The sequence below is a fragment of the Scyliorhinus canicula genome, chromosome 1 (assembly GCF_902713615.1).
Source record: "Scyliorhinus canicula chromosome 1, sScyCan1.1, whole genome shotgun sequence".
Classification (NCBI taxonomy): domain Eukaryota; kingdom Metazoa; phylum Chordata; class Chondrichthyes; order Carcharhiniformes; family Scyliorhinidae; genus Scyliorhinus; species Scyliorhinus canicula.
This window is the reverse complement of record NC_052146.1, coordinates 250,799,740-250,819,466: the sequence shown is the minus strand read 5'-3', so window position 1 is coordinate 250,819,466 and position 19,727 is coordinate 250,799,740. Positions and strand designations below refer to the sequence as shown.

General features: G+C 44.4%; 1 protein-coding gene across 9 annotated transcripts in view; it reads left to right on the top strand.

Moving 5' to 3' along the window:
• Positions 1–8,099: 8,099 nt before the first annotated feature.
• Positions 8,100–19,727, top strand: part of angel2 (angel homolog 2 (Drosophila)) — a 97,478-nt gene continuing 85,850 nt past the window's right edge. The window contains exons 1-3 of one of the 9 annotated variants that reach the window (XM_038811306.1): positions 8,100–8,255; positions 11,382–11,477; positions 14,449–15,059. In XM_038811306.1, the coding sequence (XP_038667234.1) occupies positions 11,419–11,477; positions 14,449–15,059 (670 nt within the window). In that variant the 5' untranslated portion in view covers positions 8,100–8,255; positions 11,382–11,418. Of the gene's footprint in view, positions 8,256–8,379; positions 8,549–8,859; positions 9,057–11,378; positions 11,478–14,448; positions 15,060–19,727 lie in introns of those variants that run through there. The other 8 variants (XM_038811296.1, XM_038811328.1, XM_038811317.1 and 5 more) reach the window with 8 other exon arrangements.

Genomic DNA, 19,727 nt, shown 5'->3' with positions numbered 1-19,727 from the left:
GAATGAAACACTTGGCCTACCCATCCCTTCCTCAGTCTAGCCTGGTCCGCCACCTTCAGGTGCATCTCCTGAAGCATGGCCACGTCCGCCTTCAGCCCCTTCAGGTGCGAAAACACACGGGCCCGTTTGACCAGCCCATTCAGTCCCCTCACATTCCAGGTTATCAGCCGGATCAGGGGGGCTCCCTGCCCCCCTCCCCCACCGACTAGCCATAACCCTTCCTCTGCCCGCCACTTGCCCGCGCACCCCGCTCGGCCCGTTCCCCATGGAGGCACACCCCCATCTCGACCCCCCCTGCATACTCCAGCTCCTTCCTGGCCATTCTAGCAGCAACCCGGTAACCCTCCCCCCACCCCCAAGCTAGGACCCCCCCCCCCTAGCCGCGTTACTCCCTCCATAGTACTCCCGTAAGCCAGCTGACTCCTGCTGACCCCGGCAACTCCCACCACTCCTCCGACCCCTCCCAGCGTGGGGCTACCCCTCCTCCCCAGTGCCCGCCAGCAGGCTCTCCTCCTCCCCCTCCCGCTCTAACGCGGGTACTTCTTTTTATCTGCCTCATTTTCAAACGAGTAGGTGATGTCGTGTTAGGTACACGGGCATAACACTGGCTGCAACTGTATGCAGCATAGATCAAAAAGATACTCCAGACCTTGAAGTTAGTGCAATCAGGTTTATTGAACTAATAGCACAGTTAGAACAGTTCTCTGTGAGTTCGACTCTCTGCTAACTTAAGTGTGGTTATTCTGTCTGACTGAACCAGACTAGCTCTTAGCCACGTGGTGGAGGTGTGAGATTGTAACAACACCCTTGACTGACTCTCTAGATGTTCATCAGTGGAAAGAGGCAGAGTGTGAGTCCTCGTGTCTTTTATAGTCAGATCCCACCCCTGAGTGTTCTGCCTGCCTATTAGTCATGTGTCCGCATATCATGACATCTCCCCTTTTTTTATGTTTGGATGACATATGTGAACGTATTTACAAGAATAGGCCAATATTAACATATATACATGCAGTGGATGTGAACATGTGTACATGTGAAAACAGCTGTCTAATGCGAGACCACAGAACATAGCAAACAGAACAAGTGTTCATAAGTCCAGTCTCTGTGGCTTGCATCTGATCCTGGTCGACCGCCGGAGAGGTGGTGGTGGGGACGACAGCGCATTGATGGGCGGGACTGAAGCCCGACTGGTGGCCTCGTGCGTCGAGGTATCAGGAGGTGGCAAAACAACAGAAGGAAACGGAGAAGAATGTGGTTGCGGGCAGGCAACTTTGCGCAGTGCCCGTGTTTCATTGCACAACAGAACCATCAGCCAGACGCACAACATACGAGCGGGGGTCAGCCTGTCGAACAGCGACAACTGGAGCTGACCAACCTCCATCAGGGATCTTGACCCGAACAGTGTCTGACGAGGATAACACGGGCAAATTGGTGGCATGAGCATCATAGCTCTCTTTTTGCCGGTCTCGGAGTTGCTGCACCTTCTGCACCACCGGGAGGTGATCCAGGTTGGGCACGTGTATGGCTGGAAGTGTCGTTCGCAGATCCGTGTTCATCAGGAGTTGAGCCGGCGACATGCCAGTGGACAGTGGGGTCGCCCTGTACGCAAGCAGCGCAAGGTGAATGTCAGACGCAGAATCCGCAGCCTTGCAGATGAGCTGCTTCACTATGTGCACCCCTTTCTCAACCTTCCTATTGGACTGCGGATAGTGTGGGCTGGAAGTGACGTGTTTGAACTGATACGACTGAGCAAACAGAGACCATTCATGGCTGCTGAAGCATGGGCCATTGTCACTCATGACAGTGAGTGGGATACCATGCCTGGAGAAAGTCTCCTTCCAGGCCTTGATGACTGTCCGAGATGTGAGGTCTGAGAGCTTCACGACTTCAGGGTAATTGGAAAAATAATCAATGATTAACACGTAATCACGACCATTTGCATGAAAGAGGTCGATGCCAACCTTGGACCACGGAGAGGTTTCGATTTCCTGCTGCTGAAGTGTCTCCTTACTCTGTGCTGGCTGGAAGCATTGACAGGTCGCGCAGTTAAGGGCCATGTTCGCGATATCCTGGCTGATCCCTGGCCAGTAGACAGCCTGCCTGGCTCTGCATCTGCACTTTTCCAACCCAGGTGGCCCTCATGGATTTGATGGAGTACCAAGCTCTGGAGACTGTGTGGAATTACAATCCGGTCCAGTTTGAGGAGGATACCATCAACCACGGCCAGGTCGTCCTTTACATTGTAAAATTGCCCATTTTGCCAGCCATTGGCGAAGTATTGCATAACACGCTGCAAGAGGAGGTCTTTGGCTGTCTCCTCACGGATACGAATCACCTTCTCATCAGATGCCGGGAGGATGCTAGCACACAGCTGCACCTGTGACTCAACCTGTGACTCAACCTGTGACTCAATTTGCCGGATGACGTTCAGTGGTTCACCAGGCACGGTGATGGAGCGGGATAGTGTATCGGCAATGATGAGCTCCTTGCCAGGCGTGTAGACCAGGTCAAGTCATACCTTCAGAGTTTGAGGAGGATGCGCTGCAACCGAGGTGTCATGTCATTCAGGTCCTTGTGGATAATGTGGACCAGGGGCCTGTGATCCATCTCGATTGTGAATGTCGGCAGGCCGTAGACATAGTAATGAAACTTGAGAATGCCAGTGAGAATGGCCCAGGCATTCCTTCTCGATTTGTGCATACCTTTGTTCGGTGGGCATCATTGCCCTTAATGCGAAGGCAACCTGTGCCCAGGATGAGGTGCCTTTGCGTTGGGGCAGGACCGCACCGATACCATCCTGGCTCGCATCTGTCAAGATTTTTGTTTCCCTGCCTGGGTCGAAAAATGCCAATACTGGTGCAGTGGTGAGCTTGGCTTTCAGCTCCAACCACTCTGCCTGATGGGCCGCCTTCCACTCGAAGGCAGTGAACTTCTTCACTAGGTTTCGTAGGGCCGTGGTGTGTGAGGCCATGTTTGGGATGAACTTGCACAGAAATTTGACCATGCCCAGGAAGTGCAACACCGCCTTCTTGTCTTCAGGGACCTTCATGGCTGCGATGGCCTTGACCTTCTCTGTGTCGGGGCACACGCCCTGCTGAGAGATCTGGTCTCCTCGGAACTTGAGTGTCGACATGCCAAAGCAATATTTGGCCCTGTTCAGCTTCAGGCCATTGTCCTGGACACGGCGGAATACCTGCTGGAGACGAGAAATATACTCCTCAGGGGTCATGGACCATATGATGACGTTGTCCACGTACACACGAACCCCTTTGATGCCCTCCATCATCTACTCCATGATGCGATGAAATATCTCCGATGCCGAGACAATGCTGAACGGCATACGGTTATAGCAGTACCTGCCAAACAGTGTGTTGAAGGTGTAGAGCCTTCTGCTGGACTCATCCAGCTGGATTTTCCAGAGGGTTTTTTAACCACCACCATCGAGCTGACCCAATCAGTCGGTTCATTTACCTTATAAATGATCCCCTGCTGCTGCAGGTCCTTGAGCTGTTCCTTCAGGTGCTCCTTCAGCGGAGCCGGGACCTGGCATGGTGCATGGACCACTGGCTTGGCATCAGGTCGCAGTAGGATCTTGTACCGATGTGGCAAAGTGCCCATCCCATCAAACACATCTGGATACTGAGCGAGGATGTCGTCAATGCCAGCTTGAAGATCCACGTTGGAGGATGTCGTTGAATAAAACCGTTGCACCAGGTTTAGCTTTTTGCAGGCATGCGCGCCCAGTAGGGATGTTCTGTCCAGCTTGACAATTTCAAACCTTAGCCATGCATGGGTGCTCCGGTTGTAGTCGAGTAGATGGCAGAACCCCAGTGCCGTGATGGCATTACCGTTATAGTCCAGGAGCCTGCAGGCTGCTGGAAGGACCTTAGGGAGCTTCTTGATGTGTTTGAAGTCTGCCTATGAGAAGAGGTTGGCAGAAGCACCTCTGTCCAGCTTGAACTGGCTGGAGCAGCGGTTGATCTGCATCACCGCATGCCATTCGTCCTCCGAATCCACAGCGAGGATGGGCTGAATGTGAGATGAGTTAGGTGTGGCATGTTCGCGTGTAGTAATGATGCCCACTCGGTAGGCGGACTGCAGGCACTCATCCTCTGGATCCGTTGTACTGCCAGGATCAGAATCCTGTAATCGTCATTGCACATTCTGGACGCTCCCTTGTCGGAATTGGGAGCGCTGGCCTCTGACTGGTGGTGCAGACCTGCACAAGGCTGCATAATGGCCAGGCTTCCCACAGTTTAAATATCGCCTGCCTCTTGCAGGGCAGCGTCCCTTTAAGTGGGTGTTGCCACAGTTCGGGCACATGACGTCGGCATCGTGACGCGGTGTACGGCGTCGCACATGCGCAGTGCGGTCAGCAGATGTCTGCACCTGCGCAGTGTGGGTGTCAGCCGCTTCGTTATCCCATTCGCATCGCGCATTCATGGGGCTCCAGGAAGAGCACGCGAGATGGCCGCTGTTTTCAATGCTGAAGCGCTGCATCCGGATGATGGCCTGCACACTCTCTGCCTCGTGGGAGGCAAGTTTCTCATTTTCAGCCGATTTGTATTGGGAATACTGATTTTTTGCGTGCTCACGCACTGTACATGTTTCAATCGCGACTGGCAGGGTCATAAGCTTGATTTTTAAGAGCTGCTCTCTCAGAGGATCAGAGTGTACCCAAACATGATTTGGTCTCTGATCATGGAGTCAGCAATATCACCAAAGTTGCAGGACAGCGTTAGTAGGCGGAGGTTAGTTAAGAAGGAACGGAAAGATTCATCTTTACCTTGAAGACGATGTTTGAATATGTAGCGCTCAAAGATTTCATTGGTGTCCACTTTACAGTGCCTATCGAACTTGTCCAGGATGGTCTGAAACTTTGTCTTGTCCTGGCCTTCAGTGAAGTTAAACGAGGTGAAGAGTTCGATGGCTTGATCACCCGCTGTTGAGAGGAGAAGCGCGATCTTTCTTGCATCAGACGCACCTTCGAGATCTGAAGCTGCGATGTACAACAGAAACTTTTGCTTGAATATCCGCCAGTTGGCACTGAGATTGTGGGAGGTTCTGAGCTGGTGAGGAGCCTGAATCTTCTCCATGGTGCCAGGATACATTTGCTGGTCGTCACAGAACGGACTGAGGTAAGCCACCTTAAATTAGTAGTCTCCTGGTATCATGTCGTGTTAGGTACACTGGTATAACACTGGCTGCAACTGGATGAAGCATAGATCAAAAAGATACTTCAAACCTTGAAGTTAGTTCGATCAGATTTATTGAACAGCACAGTTCTCTGTGAGTTTGACTCTCTGCTAACTTAAGTGTGGTTACTCTGTCTGACTGAACCAGACTAGCTCTTAGCCACGTGGTGGGGGTGTGAGATTGTAACAACACCCTTGACTGACTCTCTAGATATTCATCAGTGGAAAGAAGCGGAGTGTGAGTCCTCGTGTCTTTTATAGTCAGATCCCACCCCTGAGTGCCTTGCCTGCTTATTGGTCATGTCCTGTTCTCTGTGTCCATTAGTTGCTTGTCTGTATATCATTATGTGTGTGTCTGCAGATCATGACAGGGGACGCGGTAGTACAGTGGTTAGCACAATTGCTTCACAGCACCAGGGTCCCAGGTACGATTCCCCACTGGGTCACTGTCTGTGCGGAGTCTGCATGTTCTCCCCGTGTCTGTGTGGGTTTCCTCCGGATTCCTCTCACAGTTCAAAGAAGTGCAGGTTAGTTGAATTGCCCTTAATTTAGGTGGGGTTACTGGGTTATCAGGATAGGGTGGAAGTGTGGGCTTATGTGAGGTGCTCTTTCCAAGAGCTGGTGCAGACTCGATGGGTCAAATAGCCGCCTTCTGTACTGTAAATTCTATGAGTTAAAGATTTCAATGGCTTACGATCCAGCCACTGTTAAAAACAGTGCTATCTTGCACTGGTCACCGAACACATAGAGGTCTAGGGCTGAGATATACAACTTAAACTGCAGGCTGAAATTACGCTGATTAACGTCTACTTTACCCAAAGTATGAAATTGCCACGGAGTCTGCAGATCTTCCATCTCACTTCGACTGAGATATGCTTCGACGTTGTCATTGAAGCCAAACTCTGGTAGAAATTTTTTTCTAAGTTTTTCTAACGGAAATTTCATGCAAACTTCTGGTTTCTTTCGGCACCTTCCAACTTATCTTTAGCATGCACACCTGGTACCTTTCAATATCCACTCTTGGTATCATGTGATGTTCTTTGCTTTCTGAATGACGATGGCTTCAAAGTGTAGTGTCTCACAAAGAACATCAAGCGATGCATTGATCAAAGCTAATTTATTTACACTACAACTAAATAGATTTGACTTGCTTGCGAAGATATAAAAGATAACAGATTTCCTAAAACTATGATTCTAACTACAGAGCTCCTGATAACACGACTATTCTCTATCTCGCCAACAACCTTCTCCCCGAATGAGTACGACGTGAATGTGCTTGATTGCCATCTAGTGGTTGGATGTAGTTAAAGCAAAATGTTAAAACTTCATTATTACAATGCACATATTGCCACAGTGACTATACCTTCAGCCAAGGCTGTCAGTGAAGTATAAATCTGTATACATCTGATCAATGCCTAGATCGATCCCACATTCATTTCTTGTTGACATCATATTATAGTTACATAGCTAGCAAGAATAATAGTGTCAAGAATAGCATGATGGACTCCAGTAATAGCTTATCATGATTTTCAAAAGTATATCCAGAGACTGTAACAGAAGTGGCAGGTATTCCCCATTCAGTGAGACAAAAGCTTTTTACAAAATCAACGTAGGCAATGTATGGTGCTAACGAGCCTTGCATTGTTATAATTCCATGTGATGTGGTGTTAGTACTGTATCTGTTCAAAGGTGGATCTATTTCCTATGAAGCCCATTTGTTTGTGCTGTTTGTCTCTGATGAGTGATTCATTCTATAGAATAGATACATATAGGGGTGTATCCTCCATTGCCTGATGCTGGTAATGGGTTTCCCTATCCGGTGGTGAATGTTGCGTTGGCTGAAAAACGGGATTGGCGCCCGTACGATGCTCTGGACCTTAGCCGCTGGTGGCCTTGAGCTACATGCCCCATACCAGCGAGAGGATGCAAATAGGTGATTTGCATCCGATTAATGGGCTTGAACCCGAGTCTCCAACCCCCGTTATGCTTTAACCCCCACAGCGGGAAATCCTCCTGGCGGTAATTGGTGCAGGTTTTCCCTAGCATAGCCAACAAGGTGGACCACATGGTAGGTCAAGGGGATCAATGCATAACTGAGGTGCCCCCCAAAAGTCCATCAGATGCCCCCCTCCGCCTACAACACAAATTCTGCCCACGCCCTGTTCCCAAGTCCTCCCCATCATCCCATTAGAGCCCCCATCAGTCACCCTTGCCTGAACGCTGAAGATCAGTCCAGGCTGTACAGTGAACAATCATTGCATTTTCACTTACCCTTCCCTTACATCTGCTGTCTCAGAGAAAAATGTTTAAGGCAGCAGCTGTTACAAGTGTCAGAAGCTTCATCAAAGCCCAGTTCAGCCTTTGAATTGCAAATATCCCATTCAATTTCACACAGTAATACATTGCATTGGACAGTTTTATTACTCCAGAGACAGGTGCTTGGTGGATTGTTAATCTATCTTTCCCTTCACGCTTGAATACATTGCCTTGCTTTGATGTTCACCGCAATGTTCATAAACACCCTTGCTATGATTGGCAGTTCCTCACCACACCAAAAGCAACTTTCTGCTGTGAAAAAGATGCGGCTGCTTTAAACAATTTTGTCTCAGGCCGTTGAAATTGGAGCACCCGGTCACAAGAACATGCGAACTGCACATAGTCACCCACGGCCGGAATTGAACTCGTGTCCCTGGTAATGTGAGGCAGCAGCGCTATCCACTGTACCGCCGTTTTAACCCACTGATTTTTTTAATGCATGAAATGTTACTTCACTGAGCTTTGTTATGTATTAAGCATCATGACAAGATGCGATTGTAACAGTTAAGGGCATAAAACACACGGGTTAAATATATCACTTATGTATATATATGTTTGGGAATATTAATGATGTGAATAAGTAAGCATGGAAACTGTGTACGTTTAATATAATCAACATGCATTAGTTTTTTACAAGTCCACGTTAAATTTAAGTCTTTTGGGCAGAATCGTCACAAATGGTAACAAACCCGCGATAAACCCAAAATAACGGAGCGGGGGGAGGGGGGAAAACCAAAGGACAGGGTGAGTATATGAACCGTTGGACGTTTGGTTGGAAAAATCTGAATTAATTTAATTACGACTTAACGGAAACGACCCGGTGTGCCTTTGTCTCGAGTCATTTTTTTAAGGACACCTCTCATGAGGTCGCTCATTATTTTCAGCCGGCCCTTGTGCAGAAAGACACCATTTGAGCAGACGTGGCATCTCCTGATGGTTAATGTTAGAAAAGACTGGCTCTGTTGTCACCTGTGTTGGAATTAGCCACCGCCCCACGCGCGGGATAACACCGGCTCGCTCATTATGTACTTCCACATGTAAGTTAATATTAGAATTCATATCTCATTTAGCTTCTGATTCGGGAGGCTTCCAAAAAAAAATCTCCCCAATTGTCGTTTGTACGAAGGCCTGAATTTATTATTGTATTTTGATTTTTTAAATTTGCTCTGCTGGTTGTTCCCCCGCCCCCCGCTTTATTGACCTCCGTTGACCCTCGCGATGTTCCGTAGGAATGGTGGGCGGATTGACGCGCGCATGTTGTAGTTTCCCAGGGCTGCGTCGTCGCACCACCCAGAGGTTGTGACTCGGGATTGATGGACTACAACTCCCAGACACGCCCGCGCGCGGCCTCCATTGTTCCCTCCCCGCGGCCCTCGATCGCAGCGAGAGGCCGAGGCCTGCAGCCGGCAACGAGATCGATCGGTCGGTCGGTCTGGGTGGCTGAGTCGCAAGGCTTTGATTAAACAGTCGTGCGTTAAGGAGTATATCTCATCACCAAAAATATAGTCTGCAAAGCAAACGCAGCAACTTCCTGTTGGTGACACCGTACGTAGCGCGTTATTGCTTTTCATTTGCATCCTGTCGTTCGTTGAGTGGTGTTAAATGTGGCTGACTGGTATCACTCGCCACTAAATCACATCATTCTGGGTTCGACTCTCAGTCCAGGTCTCGATCGAGCACAAAAATCAAGGCTGACACTTCAGTATGGGACACTGAGAGAGTCCAGGCCCTCAATCAACATGATTTAAAAAAAAAATCTCGTCCTTATCACACATTGCTGTTTGTGGGAGTTAAGTGAGCATATTTGTGTTTTCGTGATTGCCACATTGCAACAATGACTACACTTCAAAAGTACTTCTTTGGCTGTAAAGTGCTGTGATGCATCCAGTGATAGTGCAATATAAATGCAAGCCTTTCATTTCCTGGCCCCACAAGCTGCCAGTTATGAAATGTTTACAACAGATGATCAGCTTTCTCTTTTAGAAGGTTTAATATTTCCAAAGGTTAAATGGAAGAACAAGGAATTATTACTGAAATATGGCAGCAATTCGTGAAGAATGTCAATTCGCCTTGCCCTATGATTGTGGAATGGTACCTCTCAGCTATATATAACCAATTGTGTTCCCCTCTTGTAGAGAGAAATGACATGCCTAGTTACCCAAGTGGCCAAAATTTCCGGTTTCCAGATCATCTTGAGTTGGGATGTAAATTAAGAGTCAGGACTTCTGGAGGGTGCTGATGCACATACATAAGCGGATATTGCTACGGAGCTTTGAACTTGTAATGGGTTGATTTCTGCTTTCCTGTGCTGTTCGTGAAAGTCTCTGACCCTGAGACGTTGGGCCAGATAGGCAGAACCATACTGGGCATGTTTACCCAGGAATATTACAAAATTTAATATCTGGTCCAATTCAGTGGTTAGCCATAGTATCTTGACTGAAGGCCACAACTGAGTCCCCCAATAACCCTGCTCCTGTCTCCCCAACCAGTTCTGACTACCCCCATATCACCCATTCATTAACTCACCTACAGAAAGACTTGGACCATTAAAAACTTAATACTGTCATAAAAAGGGGTTGTGACCTCCTTGCATCTCTTGCGTCCAACAATCTTTTCCTGGAGTGTGCACAACGCTTTGATGCTTCAACAGGCATCAAACATACCGCAGAAAATTCATATATAGGGTTGGGTCACAGAAATCTGTGCAGGTGTCAATATTGATCAGAAGATTTGGTGTTACATTTTCACTGAAACACAGCAGCCAGATGACCTATTTAGAGTGAGAGTGACCAGCTGATTTTGGTTCAATTGTATTCTTATTGTGATAGATCTCTGCACAAAAATGAATGCAGCTCAGTTTGAATTTAATTTCACAACCCTTTGTGATGCTAAATCTAATTGTTAGTAAGTCTAAATCCATGATCCTTTCAACAATAAAGACTGATGAAATTAATGTAGGGAGATGGTGGCACAGTGGTAATGCCACTGGGCTAGTAATCTAGCAGCCCAGGTTAACTTCCTCGGGGACAGAGGTTCGAATCGCACCAAGGCTGGTCGATTCAATTTAAATTTGATTTAACGTTGACTATAAAGCCATCATTGTAGTGAAAATCCACCTGGTTCGCTTTAGGGGAGGAAATCTTTCCTGGTCTGGTTTGCATGTGACTCCAGCAATCTGGATGACTCTTAACTGCCCTCTGAAATGGCCGAACAAACCACTCGGTTGTACCAAACCACCACTGAAAAGTCCTAACATAATAATAATCTTTATTATTGTCACAAGCAGGCTTACATTAACACTGCAATGAAGTTGCTGTGAAAATCCCCTAGTCGCCACACTCTGGGGCCTGTCCGGGTACACTGAAGGGGAATTCAGAATGTCCAATTCACCTAACAAGCACGTCTTTTGAGACTTGAGAGGAAACCGGAGCAGCCGAGGAATCCCACGCAGACATGGGGAGAACATGCAGACTGCACAGACAGTGACCCAAGCTGAGAATTGAACCTGGGACTCTGGCACTGTGAAGCCACAGTGCTTAACGCTGTGGTACCGTGTCACCTCTACATCACTTAGCAGTTCAAGAAGTCAGCTCACCACTGCTCTCACAAGGGTAATTAATTATGGATAACAATGTGGTAGCTGTAGTGCAATGGCCTCACCACATGAAAAGACTCCACATGCAATGCTTGCCAGGGTGGGCAAACATCCTCCTTTTCCTTCGAGGGACTAACCTAGAGAGAGGGATGGGCAACAAAGGCTGACACCCACATCCCTTGAATAAAAATTGTATAGCTGTTTGATATGTAAAACTATTATAGGTTTTTTGTTTTAATTTTTTTGTATATTGTCTTGTGGGTTTGATTCAGTAGCTCCTGGAAGAACAGTTTCTGCTGCAGTTCTTGAAGAATGAATGTCAACACACCTCTTGGGCACTCTGCTAGGCTGAATACACAGAACATAAGAGGGTAGGAATTCACTTAGTGTTAATATCCACATAAACCAGCATAATATTTCAAATGGAAAGGCCCTACATTAAATTAGCACAAAAGCTACTCTGTTTAGTTCCTGCTACATTGTTGTTTGTCTTCCTTCTTGCTAGTCTTTTGGAATTGTAGAGCTTTACCAGGTAATCAATCCTGTGTGATGTTGGGCAGTGAGTGACCGTAGACCAATGTGAGGCTGAGCCAATGCCTTTGACACACTTTAGCTACTTAATAGCAGCAGGATTTGGGATTCCTGGATAACACTCCTTTCTCAATACAAACATAGACAGCACATTTTTTTCTTCTCTATCTAGTTTGATCCGGGATAGCTTCCGATCTTTTAATTTGTTCAGCTGATATGCAAAATATGAAAAAATATACTTTTTGATGGGGCCAAATTACAATTACTTGATTAAAGCACGTTTATATAAGTTACCTGACTTCCGCGATTTCATATTATTTTCTATTTCTGTATACTGTGGATGTGTATTCCCTATTTTAACATAACCATGGAGTGTAGAAATAAAAACGAAAAAGCTTAGGAAGAGTGGCCCAGGATGTCTGGCAGCATCTGTAGAAAGAGAGAAACAGTTAGCATTTTGAGTGATGACCCTTCAGAACAGAAAGTTTTTGTTGTTCTTGTCATATTCAAGCTACAAATTGGGATTGCGTTCATATGAATTGAATTATCTTTTGATCTCGATGCCTTTGGGATGACTCCAGTAACGTGAAACACAGAATTTTCTGCAGTTAAGTGCTGATCTTGGCCATTCTTGTCAAACTGAGTTTGGAAGACTCTGACATGATAATATGATAAACCACTAGATTTTTTATGATTTTAGTGAGGCAAGTGCATTAAATGTTTTACTTTTGCATCCTAATTGTTTTGATACAAATGTCGAGCTTAGATGAAAACAAGAGTTGAGGGATCATTTAAAAGGTACCTGGCTCTGGATGGGCAACAAAGGCTGATGCCCACATCCCTTGAATAAAAGTGCTGTAACCTTCAAGGATCTCTCCAAGGTTCTGGAAAATGGGATTAAAATGAATGACTAGTTTCTTTTTTCTCTTTTTTGGCCGGTGCAGAGACAGTGGGCTGAATGGCCTCTTTCTGCACCGTAATCCTTCTATGGTTCTCAAACTTCAGGTTTGCTCATGTCTTGTAACACGTTCTTCTTTAAAACAATGTTTTGGTCATGCAGTATCTTCTATACATAATGCCATTTCACACCAGCTTCATTCACTCTGTTCATAATATCTTGCAACGGTCACTAAAGTTCTATGAATAGATAGATGTCATGGTTATTTTCTTTGGGATCCTGGAAGGATTGTGTTGGTAGATTTAGTCACCTGCCATGTTTGGAAAAACTACCAACAGCCTGTTTCAATTTAATAAATAAAGTTAAACTGTCATCTGCCATTTAAATTTTAATTTTTAAGAGGGAGAAAAAATTGACAAAATTTTGTTTCGTTTAGCTGTTTGGAGAAATGCCAAATCTGTAAAGGCATGTACAGATTTGCTGTAATCTAATTTTTGTTCAGTCGGTCACTGACAGTAAGAATAGAGCAAGAAAAGACTAACCTGTCCATCAGTGATCACCTTATCTGTACCACCCTCCTCAATTGCTGGTGATACTGGCTCGAGAATGAAGTAAAAATAAAATAAACTTGTGGTTACTTTGAGGAAAATCTTGGGGACATTGATTCTGACTCCACAATGCAAATGTGCATTATCAGCACTTTGTTTTAGTTTGATTTCCTGTAGTTGTAGTTTTTCTGCATTATTTCTCTTGATCCCCAACCTTTTCATATTTTTTATCTTTTCCCTATTTAAATCTTCCAGATTAATACATGCCCTCACAGGTTGACTATTAATACAAGTGTTTTCAACGCCTCACGGTCATTGTTAAGAACCCCACTAATGTTACGTACGAGAGTGTCTCAAAACCCCGAAGAATAACTTGAACACTGGTTCTTAGTGGTGTATGTTTGTTTGGAATAATGTGAGGAACAATGTACAACCCAGTGAGGAATCAGTCCAGTCGTTGTGTAAACAATACAGAATGTTTATTAAAGAAAAGAGAACGATGCATGGCAAGACTACAATACACTACAACACTCACTAAACACATTGTTTTATCTCAAATTACCCGTTGTTTCCAAAATGTACTAGTTCCCTGAACTCACTGAGTCACACGTTTTCCCAAGCAACTTCCAATTTTTGTAACGCCATAGGTCAAACCCAGCTAATAGTTACCACACAATACTATTTAGGTGACCAAGTCTGGGAAAACGTCTTCCTGGTTCAGTGAGGACACAAAACTGCGACTTTTAGAGGAGAATATCTGCAATCTGCGATGGCTCTAAATGTTCAATGGAACAGACCTCCATGGCTTACATCATAGATGGAACTGACCTGTCTGACTGTTGTAAGGAGAACTAATCTCCTTCCACAGTGACAGTATTAGCAGGTATACTGTTCAGTCTTTTTGATATCTCACCCTGTGGATTCAGTTGTCTACATCTCTCAAATCCCTTGTCTTTACAAGTCATCATTTGTGTAGCCCCATTGATCTCTGGTAAACAATGTTTCTGATATGGCCATTCACACCTCAGTGCACCTGCTAATCTTGTTACTGGCCAAATCACCGATCATTATTCCTCGAGATGCCTGATAGTCTTGATACTTGTCTGTCATTTTGTTTTCATCCCAAGTTCACTGTTAACCGTGTTAATTTCCCAAATTCTTAACAGTCATTTTAAAAATTACATTATTTACCCGTTCACTTTGGTTTAGTTTGTTACAACTTTTATTTGCCATGTGAATTTTAACCATTGTTGCTTTGAACCTCATTTTTGTATATTTGTTGTATTGCACCTAGACATAAATTCTAAAATTTTTTTTAAATGAACAGATATGCTTAAGTATATAAATTGTGTTTGTGTTTTCTAGCCACCACATGCTTACTCATCATCTGCAGAACTTTGGCAGGAGCTGCATAGTCCGCCCAGATGTCCGGGAATGGTTCCATAGGACCTCAAGCCTTTCCTGTCCTCAGTGGTCAACCAGTTTCACTCCTGAGACATTGAATGTACGTGGTTTTGGGAATCCTGTTCCTTTCCATTGGCGACCCCCTTTCCACTGGCGACCCCCTTTACCCTGGCACCCTCCTTTTTCCTGGCGACCCCCTTTCCCCTGGCGGCCCCCTTTCCCCTGGCAACCTCCTTTCCCCTGGCAACCCCCTTTCCACTGGCAACCTCTTTTCAACTGGAGACCACCATTGAACTTTTGTAGTGGTTCATGGACAAGAGGCAGATCTTCACACCAAGGGTTTCCTTCTTATTCAATAAATCAATCATCCTGCTCTATGGAGCCAAATGACAGTATACCTCAAGCTAAACGAAGAAAGCATGATCCAGCAGATCAGAAAGGAGGGAGCCCTTCAGAATCTGATAACACAAATCATGCAACACTTTATAATTCTGGTAATATTACTTTTCCTGGCAATGAAATGGGAAATTCTTGTGTCTCCAAAGAAGATCAAGAAACTTCATTTATAAAAGGTAAGGCTGGTTAATAGTTAATCTGATTAACCTGTTTGAATGTAAAATACCTTACAATGAAGAAAGTAATGACTTATAATACCATCTGTAAATATAATGACAACTCTGGTCATAATGACAATTCCTTTCTGAAATTTGTTTGTGCTCACAAGAGGATTGCTTTCTCTCAAGAACAACTGAGAAATAAAATTAGAATGGTGTTCCATCCTGCAATCAAAATTAGGAAGTTCTCTTACAAAGCATACTTATAAGCTATTGAGACTTTGGCAAGGTTTTTATTTAAATTTGTTGCAAAACTCTTAAATTCATTTGACCTCTCCCTCCTCCACCAACCCCTCCCCCCTCAGCTCTGCCAGCCTGTAATTGCATAGTTGTAAATAAAAAACTTATTTTATTCAAGAAGGAAACATTAGAACAGGGAGCAAATACAGAAATTATTCTGAAATGTATCCCATCATGATTTTTTTTCACAGCCTATGCTGAGTTTAGATAAAGGTGACTAAACATTAGATTGAAATGAGATATAGGTGGGGCGGAGAAACAGCTTCCAGAAACTTAAACTTTACTGAATTTGACAGTATTCTACTGGATTTGACTATATTCAAGATACCTGCTTAACTACTTCATACATTTGTTAGACAAACACCGTGTGGAAGGCTAACACTTTCAAAGGAGTTGAGTTTTGTTTCATGCAACAAAAACAAAATACTGGACAATCTCAGCAGATCTCACAGTATCTGTGGAGAGAAAAGGGAGCAAACGTTTCGAATCTGGATGACTCTTTGTCAAAGCTATTTTATGCATTCGAGTTGTATTTCTAAATGTTGATTTTAGTGTTTTTGTCCTTTTTTGAGGAAGCCTTGTAACTTCCACAAGTACCTTTGGGACCACATGCCCTATTTTAAATCCAGTTTTAAATCAATAGTACATCATCCAAGCCTTTCCCCCCATTTAAAGTTTTATGCCAGGTGGACAAATGGGCCAGATTACTCTGTTGTAACAGGGCATCTGATGTTACTTGGTTAGACTTGTCTTTGCAACCTTTTTTGGCCCATTAAGTTGCTGAAAGTGCAAGCTGATAATGTTACAGTGAGGAAAACAGGGTATTAGGGACCCGAGTGAAAAAGGAAACCAACAATGTCTCCTTAACCAATCAGACTGAAGAATTGAGAAATATTCAGTGTGAAGACTGACCAGTCAGTATACAGTATAGTAGTGAATTTAATATTAAATCAACCACAAAAATAATAAAGGAAAGAAATATTGGATAGAGACAAGAAAATGAGACAAAAATGAATAGTAAGAATTTAAAAAAAATGGATCATTAAATCTCAATCAACAACACTTGTATTTATATAGTGCCTTTTTCATGTTGCACATTTGGGATGTTTTACGAAGAGAAATGTCTGTAGAATTGCTTTGCCCCTGAGCCCACGGAAGGCGACATCAGGACAGATAATTAAAAGCTTTAAAGATATAAGTTTCAAGGCAGGGTCGGAGATGTGCAGTGTTTTGTAGGTGGAAATAGGCATTCATAGCGATGGAGTACAGATATATTTTAAAGATTATCTCTGGGTCAAACATGATACCAAGATTATGAACCACCTGGCTCAGCTTTAAACAGTTGCCAGGAATGAAAATAGCAGTTAAATTTGAGATGGGGACCAAAGACAGTGACTCCCAAGTTTTCCAATATTTAATTGGAGGGAATTTCTGCTCATCCAATTTGGATGTTAGATAAGCAGTGCAACAAATAAAAGAGAGTGGAGGGTGGTAAAGTAGAGCTGGTTGTCATCAGTACCTGTGGAGCCTGATATGTATTTGATTTATATGGCCAATTAGATGAGTAGATGTAGATGTAGATGAGTAGTAGAAGGGACCAGCATTAGATCCTTGAGGGACTACAGACATAATGGTCCTGAAATGAGATAAGAAATGATTCTCTGGGTACAGTTCAAGAGACGAGAATACAATCAAGCAAGGACAATTCTACCCAGCTGAATGATAGAGAAGCATTGGAGAATATGGTGGTCAATTGTGTCATAGAACCATACAATTATTGCGGCGCAGAAGGAGGCCATTCGGCCAATCAAGTCTGCACTGACCCTCTGAAGGAGCTCCCTATCGAGATCCTATTCCCATAACCCTGTAAACCCACCTAACTTGCACATCTTTGGACACGAAGGGGAAATTTATCATGGCCAATACACCTAACCTGCACATCTTTGGACAGTGGGAGGAAACCGGAGCACCCAGAAGAAACCCACACAGTTATGGGGAGAACATGCAAACTCCACACAGACAATTACCCAAGGCACAATAACATCACTGAAGTCATGTGATGAGACAGATACCTTTCTTAAAGGCACACTTCCATGACATCATCTAATTTTGAATTAGTGCATTTCAATATAGTGACAAGAAATATTTATAGAAAAGGGCGTGGCTCAATATGGCAAATGTCAAAAATTATTCAGCTTTGGCTTAATAAACATTTGGTAACATGATATGAGAGTCTTGTGAGCATAGGGGCAGCACGGTAGCATGGTGGTTAGCATAAATGCTTCACAGCTCCAGGGTCCCAGGTTCGATTCCCGGCTGGGTCACTGTCTGTGCGGAGTCTGCACGTCCTCCCCGTGTGTGCGTGGGTTTCCTCCGGGTGCTCCGGTTTCCTCCCACAGTCCAAAGATGTGCGAGTTAGGTGGATTGGCCATGCTAAATTGCCCGTAGTGTCCTAAAAAAAAAGTAAGGTTAAGGGGGGGGTTGTTGGGTTACGGGTATAGGGTGGATACGTGGGTTTGAGTAGGGTGATCATTGTTCGGCACAACATCGAGGGCCTGTTCTGTGCTGTACTGTTCTATGTTCTATATGCCGCAACCCACATTTTTTGATTTCTATTGATGCATCTCATGGTTAATGAAATGAAAATAAACTTTCAATATTGGCTCAGGACCTGGAATGTTTACCTGTGATGTGAAGATCACTGGCAAACACGGGTGCATTCTACCAGCTGTATCTTGAATAGCCTTGGGTTTCTTAGCAGTTCTTACATCTATAGATGTGCCCTTGAGGGAGGTACATATAAGAAATCTCTAAAATGTTGCATGTTATGCCTGGTTAGAAATTTTGTAGAATGGCTTTACATGTGCTACAAATGCCCAGAAAGGATGATAGTGAGACTTGGTGTTAGTTTTTAACTAAAATTTCCAATATAGTTAACAGATACACGGTAGCACAGTGGTTAGCACTGTTACTTCACAGCGCCAGGATCCCAGTTCGATACCTGGCTTGGGTCACTGTCTGTGCGGAGTCTGCACATTCTCCCTGTGTCTGTGGGTTTCCTCCAGGTGCTCCGGCTCCCTCTCACAAGTCCCGAAAGACGTGCTGTTAGGTCATTTGGATATTCGGAATTCTCTCTCAGTGTACCGAACAGGCGCCGGAATGTGGCGACTAGGGGCTTTTCACAGTAACTTCATTGTAATGTGCATGTAAGCCTACTTGTGACAATAAAGATTATTGTTATTATCATCATTGGAAATTAACACCAAGTGAGGCAGAGACATTTAGGACCTATGATTGAAAAGTAGATTTAGGCAGAGTGTTGTCGTAAGTTCCACAGAGTAGGGGGGGTGATTAAATGCATAACGTAAGTTTGTACATAATATGCATGACCTCCGACCACTAGGTGGCATTGTAAACCCATCGCGTCAGGGAGCTGGGAGTTGGTTGTGCTGGGAGATAGACATATTTTCAATAGTTCCACAAGAGATGTTTAGTCTTATTTGTTTGTTAGTTTACTTATCCTAGTTATCTTACCACACAGTTTGTTCTTTAATAAATTATTTTAAACTACATGTTCTGTAGTTCATCATTCACTTTGGCCAGTCTACAAAACATGGCACGGTACCAGGAGTGATGATTTAACCAGAACTCAAAAGATTCTGTACAAGAAAATTCAAACCACAGTAGATAACTCTGCAGGATAAAAAAGGAAACAAATATTTGTGACTAACCTTGCAAGCTACTGGCATCTTGTGCTCAACGCGGTAAAACTTCGAAGCCTGTAATAGAAGGTATCAAGGCACCTCAACAGCTTCGGTTTACCGGTATTGTAGATGAGAATTGGAGTGTGTTTAAGCAGCAGTTTAAACTGTATGTTACAGTCCTTGGTCTGTAAGCAAGCCCGATGGGAGGCATATTGCGTTTATGCTCACTGTAGCAGGTTCCCAAGCAATTGAGGTGTTTAATACTTTTACATTTGAAAATGAGACTGATTGCAAAAGCTCCAAGTGCTCAAACTATTCAACCAGCATTGCTCCCCCAGAAAAAATAAAATCTTTGACCGCTATAAATTCTATATGCACACCCAGAACGTGGGAGAGGCATTCGATAGCTTCCTCACTGTCTAGGGATTGAAAGCGCAGTCGTGCAACTTCACACTCCAGTCGTTAATGATACGAGACCAGATAGTTTTTTGGAATCTCCAGTCATAAAGTGTGAGAGCGGCTACTACGGGAAACAGATTTACAACTTGAATGTCATGCTAGTGATCTTGCTGCAAAGCAGCTCACACGTTGAATGCCACAGCAATGCCCTGTTTATGGAAAAACATGTGCCATCTGTAATGGCAGGAATAATTTTTGGCAGCCCAATATTATATGAGAAAAT